This window comes from Olea europaea, unplaced genomic scaffold (assembly GCF_002742605.1).
Source record: "Olea europaea var. sylvestris unplaced genomic scaffold, O_europaea_v1 scaffold1424, whole genome shotgun sequence".
NCBI lineage: Eukaryota > Viridiplantae > Streptophyta > Magnoliopsida > Lamiales > Oleaceae > Olea > Olea europaea.
This window is the reverse complement of record NW_019231772.1, coordinates 178,335-189,493: the sequence shown is the minus strand read 5'-3', so window position 1 is coordinate 189,493 and position 11,159 is coordinate 178,335. Positions and strand designations below refer to the sequence as shown.

General features: G+C 35.5%; 2 protein-coding genes across 2 annotated transcripts; one reads left to right on the top strand and one right to left on the bottom strand.

The window, feature by feature from the left end:
* Positions 1–1,025: 1,025 nt before the first annotated feature.
* LOC111375866 (sugar transporter ERD6-like 7) lies at positions 1,026–6,577 on the top strand. Its single transcript, XM_022998779.1, has 19 exons — positions 1,026–1,108; positions 2,764–3,032; positions 3,141–3,203; positions 3,467–3,556; positions 3,655–3,714; positions 3,823–3,888; positions 3,965–4,030; positions 4,184–4,259; positions 4,399–4,463; positions 4,531–4,623; positions 4,695–4,775; positions 4,889–4,973; positions 5,084–5,127; positions 5,205–5,267; positions 5,348–5,407; positions 5,501–5,554; positions 5,628–5,687; positions 5,763–5,877; positions 6,274–6,577. The coding sequence occupies exons 2-19, from the start codon at positions 2,859–2,861 to the stop codon at positions 6,390–6,392; spliced, it is 1,434 nt and encodes a 477-aa protein (XP_022854547.1). The 5' UTR covers positions 1,026–1,108; positions 2,764–2,858; the 3' UTR covers positions 6,393–6,577.
* A 457-nt stretch (positions 6,578–7,034) lies between these two features.
* On the bottom strand, positions 7,035–11,153 carry LOC111375865 (putative E3 ubiquitin-protein ligase RF298). Its single transcript, XM_022998778.1, has 3 exons — positions 11,103–11,153; positions 8,202–10,203; positions 7,035–7,775 (listed from the first exon to the last, which is right to left on the bottom strand). Exons 2-3 carry the CDS (start codon positions 10,125–10,127, stop codon positions 7,272–7,274), a joined length of 2,430 nt encoding a protein of 809 aa, XP_022854546.1. The 5' UTR covers positions 10,128–10,203; positions 11,103–11,153; the 3' UTR covers positions 7,035–7,271.
* Positions 11,154–11,159: the final 6 nt, after the last annotated feature.

Here is an 11,159-nt window from a genome sequence, read left to right as displayed (position 1 = left end):
AATTGTTCATTGAACAATTAAATTAGAATTTTTTCTACCTTCTACATTGGTGCTAATTAAGTACAGCTCATCTTAGGCATTACTATATAGAAATATAGTTGATAGCGGATCCTTATCCAATTGAATAATTCTATTCATTACTATTAATCATTAATAGTCCAAGTCATTATGACTCTCTTCTTCATTGTCCATTGACTAATTTTGTACATTATTATTGGCGATTACAACGAGTCCTAATTCATTATTGATTAATGAAAATGTTCATTATCACCTAAACTTGTAATGATTGTGGTTAATAACATTATTCTATCCTATCCAATTCAATATATTTGGAAAGTAGTAGTAATCTACGAATGGAATGACGAGTGACTCAACTATTAATGTTGATATAATAATCTCATTATTTAGTTGATAGATTTCCACGCTTCACTTGTTCATTGGTGCAAAAATGTACAATATTTCACTACTTTGTGCAGAAAGTTTGAAAATCTTACATAATTAGATCAAGTTTCCAAATTATCTTGGAACATAGAATAGTGATTGCCAAATTCATGCACATTGGTATTATAGTTAAAGAAGTTTAACAGAATTGATAATTAATACATGTGAATGGATAGTTAAAATTGTTCGGAAACAACGAAAAATTCATAATAATTATAATAATGGACTCGCATTGACTACGTCTCTTCATTTTACACAAGAAAAATGCTGTCAACGAATCTGATTCGCTGCCAGCTACACGTATACATATGACCTGTTTGAGCCACATTATTCAAAAAAAATGCATTCTTAAATAATGATTTGATATCATTTCAATCACACATTCTTCAATAAAATAATATTACATGCAAATCAAAAAATTTTCTTATTTTTTAACCATACATTTTCCATCAATACACTATTCAAAAATGCATTATTATTAAAATAATGTGGCTCAAACAGCCCTATAATGAGTAACCTTACCCTTCATACACATAAAAGGTAATCAGTCCTTTGCCTTTCACTTGTTTATATTATTTTCAGAACTTTCATTTGAGAGAAATTTCACTCTAAAAAATATATTCTGCACAGTGATGGTATCAGCATCCGATCGTCGCTAAAGCCCAAAGTGAGTTTTTCTTCAGCATTTTTGTTTATTCTTATGCATTCTTATGTGTTTATGCTGCCATAAAGTTCAATGTTATGCCAGAATCATAAGAGAAGAAAGAAAAAGAAAATATCAGTATTTTTCTGTGATAATTATTATGATAGTTCTTTTATGCAAATAAAAAAATAAACTTACCTTTATTTCCGATAAATTTGGATTGATTTAGTGCTATATCTATTGTAAGTTATACCAAGATCAAATATTACAAAAAAATTATGATAATATCATTAATATTTACTAGATTTTTTGACCAAGTGCATGTTTGGAAAGTATTTATAAACGACATAAATTATAAATATATAAAAATAAGTGAATAGCACTCGTGATCATCCTACATATGTATAAATAAAAGTGATTTGATGCTCCCAGGCATAGCCTAGTGGTGCAAAGGATATGAGTGATGTTATCTCACGTCTTGCTGGCAGCCGCAGTGTGGGGATTTGATTTCTAAAATATGGAATTGGACTCCTTGTAGGCGCAGTGTACATGCAGCTCTTATTCCCTGACCTGCTGGGAATCCCGCAATTTACCTCCCTTATAAAACTTTAGAGACGAGACGGTAGAAACTTTCAAGGTTGGGGTTCAATCTTTTAAATAAAAATGATTTGATTGATTATAAATTATTTATGAGCATAAAGCAAACATTGGAGAATTGGTAGGTGAGAGCTTCAACTTTGGTGGTAGGTGAAGATATCTTGTCAATTTGATTGGTGTGGCATCAGGATGACGAATTACATGGTGCATGAAAAACTAAAAGAACCAAATTATCGATTATTTCTCAGGTTACCTTGCGTCTATTCCATATCATTAACATCCCAATACACCGTCGTAGGATTTTAAATAATCTGGATTGAATATCTCGTGACTTTTAAAAAGTCCATATCGCAAACTGTACTTCAAGAACATTAAATATAAAAAATCTATTGGCATTAAAATAAACAAAATTACTTAAATTTTGGCCGGGGACAACTAGATTTAGCCAGCAGCCAACCTGTAAAGGATCCATCAGTTTATTTAATTTTAACCATATAGTGTACAAGACATATTTCTGTCTTTTTTGGTGGAAACTTGTACTAATAATTTAACCTAGTTATCTCGCCAGGTTGTAATTAGTGGATACGAATATTAATAGCGAAACATAGTGAATCTTTTCTAAAACTGGACTTTAGCCTTTCTTTAACGTGGCTCTGAACTAGAAGGATTAACTCGAAATATTCAATCCAGCACACTTTTATGCTTAAGTCACAAAAATTGCTTGCTTATTAATTCATGAATTAACAAGTCAAAAAAGAGTAGTTTGAAACTTGATAAATTTAAAAAATTAACCATAAATCTTCCCTTAAGATTAAGCTTCATTCATGAACTTGCTTGCTTTACTTCCATACGTATCTTATTGGCATTGAAGTCATCCACGGAACTTAATTCCATGTGTTGTATAAAGTTTGTCTCAAGTGGCATATTTTATAATTTTAAGCTTTTCGAACTATAATAACTCAAACTTCTAGACGAGATATTCTATTTTCGTATTGCTCCAGCCAAAAACTTTCTTGTTTGTCTCTTCTATTTTTAATGTTTGCTGTTTGAGTACATATCTTGAGGGCACTTTTCTTCTCTAGGATATATACACAAACGAACAGTATATTCACTTGGCAAGTGAAGAACACAAGAAGAGTATATTCACTTGGCAAGTGAAGAACACAAGAAGAGAGCCATGTCTAAGAATCAAGATATAGAGAGAGCTGAAAACAGTTTGCAGGAAGATATTAAAGTTCCACTTGTTTCACAAGAGAAGAAACTCGAAAATGGCAATGTAAAGGAGGAAAGATGCATGGTTTACCTCACTACATTTGTTGCAGTTTGTGGTTCTTATGCATTTGGATCTTGTGTAAGTGATAAGTACTTTTTTTTCGAGTTTCTTATAAGTTGTAAAAAAGTGTTTTATTAGTCTTTTTCTCATAATATGATCATTTTTTTTTTCTTTTTCACTTTCCAGGCAGGCTATTCATCACCTACGCAATCGGCCATCCGAGAAGATCTGAGTTTATCCTTGGCAGAGGTTAGTTAAAGATGTACTAATATTAATGACAAGTACTTGTGACTTATCATTGTACTGTATAGTGCGATCCAACACTTCGTCTTCACTAGGATTATCTGTCTGAATTTTCTTACACGTACTTGGAGTTCATTCTTGTATACTTTTTAAAGAATTCTTAGGTGTTGGAATCTTGATTTTCTAATAGATCATCGCAGCATCAGCTTGCGATAATTTATACAAAAGTCATTACTTAAGCATTTCTTTTTTATTCCTTTGTTCTGCAGTACTCATTATTTGGCTCGATACTGACTTTTGGAGCGATGATTGGGGCGATTACAAGTGGAAAAATTGCTGATTATATAGGTCGTAAAGGGGTAAGCTTGAAGAGATTCTAACACATCTAAGAATATCAACCATTATTTAGAACTTCCTCTCGATTAATTTAGGTTCGTTTGATATGAAACATAAGCAGGCGATGACAGTATCAAGTGGATTCTGTGTAGCAGGCTGGCTGGCCATTTACTTCGCCAAGGTTTATATTACTAAACATTCCGAAACTAATTTCTTCTAAGAGTCGCTAATGATCAAATAAGAATACAGAAAAAGACATATCTGATAAAATTCTGAATAATAACACCAGGGATCTCTGCCTTTGGACATTGGAAGATTGTCAACAGGATATGGAATGGGAGTCTTTTCATATGTGGTAAAATTTTGTTTCCATTATAGATCAAATGACGCGTTAGGACTCCTTTTTTATGTTCAATTTTCATAATTGTTAGGTACCTGTGTACATTGCTGAAATTGCTCCTAAAGATTTACGAGGAGCTTTGACAACCATAAACCAGGTGAAGTTCTTTATTACGTATGACATCAGAAACGCTAAAACAATAACCGCAAGTTTAGTACATGACCGTGTTGGGTACTAAAATGGAGCTCTTACCATAAAAATCTCAAGTACACGTTCTCAACCAACTCATTTTTTGCTTCTTGATCCACAGCTAATGATTTGTACTGCAGTATCTGTTTCCTTCATCATAGGCACATTTCTAACATGGAGGGCTTTAGCAATAACAGGTGATAATGCTTGGCGTAATTCACACATTCTGTTATAAAATGACTCGAGAAACTGGGTTTTTCAGAATAGAGACATACGATAAGCGAGATATGAAAATAAGTAATCCTGTCGAAAATAAGCACTTCTTGAACTCTGCAGGAATAGTCCCATGTGCTATTCTCCTTGTTGGCCTAGTTATCATCCCAGAATCTCCAAGATGGCTGGTAAGAAATGCTGTTTAGATGTATATCTCGTGCAGAATGATCGAAATCTTATTAAAAATATACTCAGGCGAAAAATGGAAATCAAAAAGAGTTTGAAGCAGCATTACGAAGACTTCGAGGCAAAAATGCTAGCATATCTGAAGAGACAGCTGAAATCCAAGTACAGACTTCTAAAATCCCGACTTCCTTATTAATTTTATACGCAAACATTATTTAATTTTTCTTTGACAGGATTATATAGAAACTCTAGAGAAACTTCCAAAGGCCAAACTACTCGACTTATTTCAAAAACGATACCGGAGTTCCGTCATGGTAAATCTCTACTTCTGTTTCTTTTTTGGGATATTTGATGAGTTAGATAAGATGACACTAGACTATTTGAAGAAAGAAAAAAGTAGCTAAAGCTTGTTTATTACACTATCCAGATTGGGGTTGGACTAATGGTCTGTCAACAATTGGGAGGAATCAATGGAATCTGTTTCTACACCAGCAGCATTTTTGAGTCCTCAGGTACATTTCTGATCAATAGCTTCTCTATTTATAATCTTCTCGAGCAAAATCAAAATTTTCGATACTAATCTCAAACGAATGATCTGTTGTTTTCACCTGCAATTTCTCAGGATTCCCAGCGAACATTGGAACCATAGTTTATGCCATTCTTCAGGTCAATACCCCAACAAAAGAATCACTTTTTATGAGAGATTAGTGCATTCTTTTGTTTATACTTAATATCCTTTCCAGGTCATAATCACTGCACTAGGTGCAACCTTAATAGACAGAGCAGGACGAAAACCGCTTTTATTGGTAAATATCACTATTGAATCTTTTAACGCATATTGTTACATTATTCACTATGCAAGTACACAATATGTCTTTTTCTTCAGGTTTCTGCGTTCGGCCTAGTCCTAGGTTGTCTGCTAACAGGGAGCTCCTATTATCTCAAGGTAAAGATTTAACTGTTCAGCTTTCATTTAAACCATTCCCTTATCATTTTTGTCAAAAGATTGTCATTTGGAATGGGCTATACCATGTAACAGGAGCAAGGAATAGCAGCGAATGCAGCACCAGCACTAGCTGTGACAGGCATACTAGTAAGTCCACCCCCTCTCCTCGATCAAATTGGAATGAACTCTTCATCTAAGTCGAGATGATATTCCAACTCAGGTGTACATAGGAGCATTTTCAGCTGGAATGGGAGCAGTTCCTTGGGTAGTGATGTCCGAGGTATGATGACTTGATAACCTCATGATCATCATACATGAACACAATCATTTAGTCTAATAATCGTGTTCCTTGTAGATATTCCCCATAAACATTAAAGGAGTTGCAGGAAGCCTTGCAACATTTGTGAATTGGTTTGGCGCATGGGCATGTTCTTACACATTCAATTTTCTTATGAGTTGGAGTTCCTATGGTAAGCAAATGTATCAATATTGCTATATGATCCAAAACAAAAAGGCAGTGTTAGTTTTAGTCTAATTTACCCATGTAACGACCCGACTTTTGTGCCTATACCGTTATATCATACGTAAGTCTTTCAATTGGTACGAGAATTAAATTTAAGTTTCTCACAAGACAGAGGTCTTAATTCAAATCTTGGGGCACATAGAGAAATCTTGAGGGATAAGACAGCATATATTCTATCAAAGTGAATAGTACGTATAATATAACGGCTTGGGCACAAAGGCCGGATCATTACAACCATCCCACTTCTAGTCAGGACTATTGGGATTGCTTTACTATTATGAACAAAAATCTTTTTAGGTCTGTTCACAATCCTAACCACATAACATTTGTAATATAATTGTAGGAACCTTCATTCTTTATGCTGCAGTAAACGCGTTTGCCATTTTGTTCGTGATCAAAGTAGTACCCGAAACCAAAGGAAGAACTCTCGAACAAATACAGATAACGATAAATGCTTCATAAACGACTCAAAGGACTGAACTTTGGAGAGATCTATTCATAAAATGATATTCAAATGTTGGACAATTGTATCATTCAAGTTTTCTTAGATTATTTTCTTTGTAACAGGGCCAGAGCCTCAAGGCCTAAATTCAGCTATAACTCAAAGTCGAGCCTAAATTTAAATTTTAGCCCACCTTAAAATCTAATTCTATTTCATCAAATGGAATCATCTCTTTCATGTCAGTCACTAATAGATAGATAAAATCATTCACTTGTTTAAAAATTGACTCTTTAAAATAGAGAACATATCATGTGTATAAAATTTCTTAGACACTCTTAGCGTTTAAAAGTTTTGACTTTTTAAATTTAAAGACGTTCTCTATAATACACAAGATATTTTTAATAAATAGTCTCTTAAAGATGCTCTAAATATATATCCAAACAATATTTCGAACTAGCTCTATATTTTCTCAGTCTTAATATAGTTCGATTCTTATAATAAATACTCGGAAAAGCTACTTGTCTTCCAATTTTCTTAAGCATTTTTTCTGCCAATTCCAACATGTGAAAGCCTAATATAAAGCTGCCATATTACATTCTTGACTTCCATAATTTTGTAAGAAAGTACGACGAAAATATTGTAACAGAATATTCACAATCGGATCATGGTAAACACAAATCGACCAAGTTAAATCCTTGCATTACTTTCTAAAATATCTATTTATGCCTTTTCTAAAGTTTCTAGCCTGTTTTCCCTAATAAGGTATAAAGTCATAACAAGATAGGGACAGATGAAATTGAGTAAATGTCAAATGATTTTAACTCCCCTTGAACAAAGATCACTGTATCATTCCTCAAACAACCCGGCTCCAGTTTCTGACTATATACTCTTGAAGGATACTAATAATTGCGATAACAGACAGCGATCCGCTTCTGGATCAGTGTTCTGCAAGAAGGACAATCGTTCATCCCTTGCTTTTCATGCAGCACGTTGCATTGGGTGCAAAGAACCTGATGCGCACATGGGAGGAAAACCACTGAAATTTCCTCAGTCATACACATAACACATTCCCTTTCGGGTTTGACACTTCCAGCCCCAAATTTGTCCTGAAAGGTGGAGAACCCTGTACCGTGACTTCCCTGAAATGTAGAGGCATAACCCGGATCAATTCCCCTTTTCAGTGCAGCTATTTTTGAAGCTTCAGACTCAAATCTCAATTCAGAGATCATATTCTCGAGTTTTTTTATGTCGTCTTTACACTTTTGGACATCAAGCTCCGCCACCTGTTTCAGGTCATCCTCCTCTGCCTTTGCTAAAGCATCCTCTTCTTCTCTTTTCTTCTTGAAGGAATCAATGTGCGATACAGCTGTTCTTTTTTCTTGTTCTTCTTGCCTCCAAAGAATCTGAGATTTATTTTGAATAAGTTTAAGCTCTGATACAAGGCAATCAAATTAAACGAGAGTTGTGGAAGGCAAAATCAGTTCTTTCACGCAAACTACTAACAGAGCACATAAACATTCAAAGTTCCAATCGTGATACGCCCAAATGAATTTGACTGGAAACAGTAGTAATCTCAGTGCCAAAACGTGTTGTGACATCCCTATATGTCTTAATCACTATGTGTTTGTAAGTATGAGGCATGCCTGTCATTTTATATGTGTTCAATTTTTTACCATTGTGTAAATGCAACATCTGACAGCACATATTGGTAGACAATGGAACACTTTCAAACAACTAATGTCCAAACCATTATGATTATATGCACTAACCATCCATTACATATGCAGAATGTACATAAATAGGAACTGTTATTCCTCGGAAGAGCATACCTTGAAATTGTCCTTTCGTTCTTTAGTCTTTTTTAGTTGATTCTGCAGATCAGCAGCAAGGCGTTTTAGTTTAGTCCGTTGTTCGAGAAACAAATCCTTCTCCATGTCCCAGGATTTGGACTTCTTCAGAGCCTCTTGCTCCCTCAACATAGCTTCCTGCAAATTAGTAGCAGACCCTAGAGCCTGCAGTTTAGCAGCCTCCATTTCTTTCCTCAATACAGAATTCTCCTCTTCAAGTCTTTGAACAGCGGAGTTAGCCACCTCAATCTGGCCAGTGGCATTAGACAATGCATACTCCATTTCAGAAAGTCTCTTCATGGTATTCTCCTCCAAAATTTGCTTCTCCTCCTTAAATTTTTCAGTCTCTTCTTTCTCTTGCCTCAGAATTTTCAACTCACCTCGGTCTTTTCTCAGCCTCCGAGCAGCCTGCATAACCTTCTCATTGGCCCAATCTGTCCAACCTTGGAGCTCCTTCTCAAGTGCTTGCTTATGAGGCACTAGTATCAGTAAGGTTTCCTCTTTGTCATCTTGAGGAATGTAATTCTGGAGAGATTCATCATATGGGATTGCTGCATAGTAATCAGTAGCACTAGAAGGACCAGATTTGTCAATTTTGGTGTTAGAAGAAAGTTCGGATTCTGAAGATGCAGGAGACTTAGCGTATAATGCAGGTAATGCATGATCATTATCTTTAATAGGCAAGGTTCTTGTATCTTTAACAGGCAAGGTGCATGAAGGAGGATGACTCTTCATTGCGATACTAGAGGAATCAGATTGTGATTTCAAAGTCTTGTCCAATACCATGTTGCCCCAGGCAGCAACCTTTGCTTTGAAAGCTCCCTTAGACACACAACCCTTGTAACTTTTCTCAAAGTTAAATGACTTCTGTCGAAGCATGTCTCTCTTGGAATTACCTGACAACCCTGTTCTACTACCCCCTGATTTTTCATCCAAAACTGTTGCTTGGGATGAAGTCCGAATATGCTCCTTAGTAATGCCTGAAAACTTTCCCCTTGCATCTTGAAAAGAAGACGAACTTCCTTTCTTAGGTCTAGACCTGGAAATTTTGGAGTTTGGCAACTGAGAGACAGCTCCTGCAGTAAGGTTTTTGGGCTGAGAACTTTGGATTGACTGTTTCGGATTATGTGGTTTGTTAGTAATTAAACTGCTGGTGTCAGACAGCTTGGGTTTAGATTCGGGAAATGATGATTCAGAGTTTCCTCCAAGAACTTCTGGCCCACAAATACCACCAATATAACCCAAAGAATCTTGCTCCACTGCGCATGCATATAAGAGGTTCAAATCACATAGTAAAAGACGCCACATTGCTTCTACAATAGTCAAAGATGGCTTAACCTCCCGAACAACATGTATCATTTCCAGCATTGTGTACTCTGCCAAACTCTGTAAATCCTGAAATACAGGAAGCCTCGGAAAATTGAACTCCTTTTCCCTCTTCAATAAAGCCAAAACTCCATCCACAACATTTGACACTGCATCTTTACGACCATGGTATATGCTGCAATTTAAAATGACCCACTCGGCAGTTTCCTCATTGTATCCGCATTCAACAATCTTCTTCACTGCACTGCGGAAAGTTGCAAGTAAATTGCTAGTTAAAATTTTCTCGAGCTGACATGTAAAAGGATCATCCCAATCGGAGGGGTGGAATTCTTCCACTTCCGGTTCCGCAACAATCTTTTCCGACCTCGACACAAGTGACCCCAACTCACTCAATGCATTCCGAAATTTTTCCTCCAACAACTCATATCTTGGGAATTCTGTCAGAGAAAAGGTTGATACATCAATTGGATTGTCTAGTACTAAATCGGATAAGAGCTTCCTCTTATTCCTACTTCCTTTCTCGGTGGCTGAAACATCTGATGATCCTTCACCATTCCCATGAACATTACCATTAACACCCATTCTATGCACACAAATTCTGCAATGCTCCAAACACTCAAAACAGCTATAGTTGACAATGCTGTATCCGGAGCACCCACTGGAAACAACATAAGATATTGGAAATAGTGAATTTACTCGACACAGGAAGCAACGTAATCTTAATTTTTCCAGTTCGTGATCAATGCAAAAGACACAATAATATTTGCAACCACATCAGGCACTAACTGAGAAGCAAAATCAGATAAAAATCAACAATTACCGCTCTTCTAGTGAACAAAAGCTTTTAACACATTATAATGATAGTAACATCGCTGAAAAAATCACGAGCAAAACTAATAGTCTTTGATTCTCTAACAATGAATGATGACGATCATACCAATAGACAAATAGAGAGAATAAACACAACCCATGTCAAACGGAATAAAATTTCACAGCTCGTGTCAATCCATAGTACGAATCCCGCAGCTCATGGGAATCAAGAAAGTGTGTTAATCAAACAAGTTATGGCAATGACATCAATGAAGATCCCACACTCGGGGCAATCAAGAAAACAATTCTAGGCAATCAGGGCTATGAACTCATGGCATTTAGAAAAGTAAACCTGCCAACCCCACAAGTTATAGCAACAAGGAGAATAAATTTTCAGAAATCATAACATATTCTAGCACAGAATTTTATTCTTATTTTTTATTTATTTATAAAATAGTGTTACACTTCATTGAGCATCAAAAGAGTGAATTAAAGTTTCATTCACAGAATTCTCAAATTTCTTCGTCTCTTCTACTCAAATTCGTCAAAAATAACAGTGAAACAGAAAAACATATTTTTGCGATCCCACTCAGTTAAACAAGCAAAAATCACACAGAAAATCTAAAGGAAAAAAATGAAAAAGAAATCATCGTAGAATCGCAAGAAAAAACCAATTTAACGACATGCTAAAGCTCAAAGACCCAAGAATAAATAACCCAAAAAATAAAAGAAAGAAAAAATAGTCACCAACAAAGAAGAATCCATATGATAGGAATGCAAATGGCGGGGGGGGGGGGGGTCAAA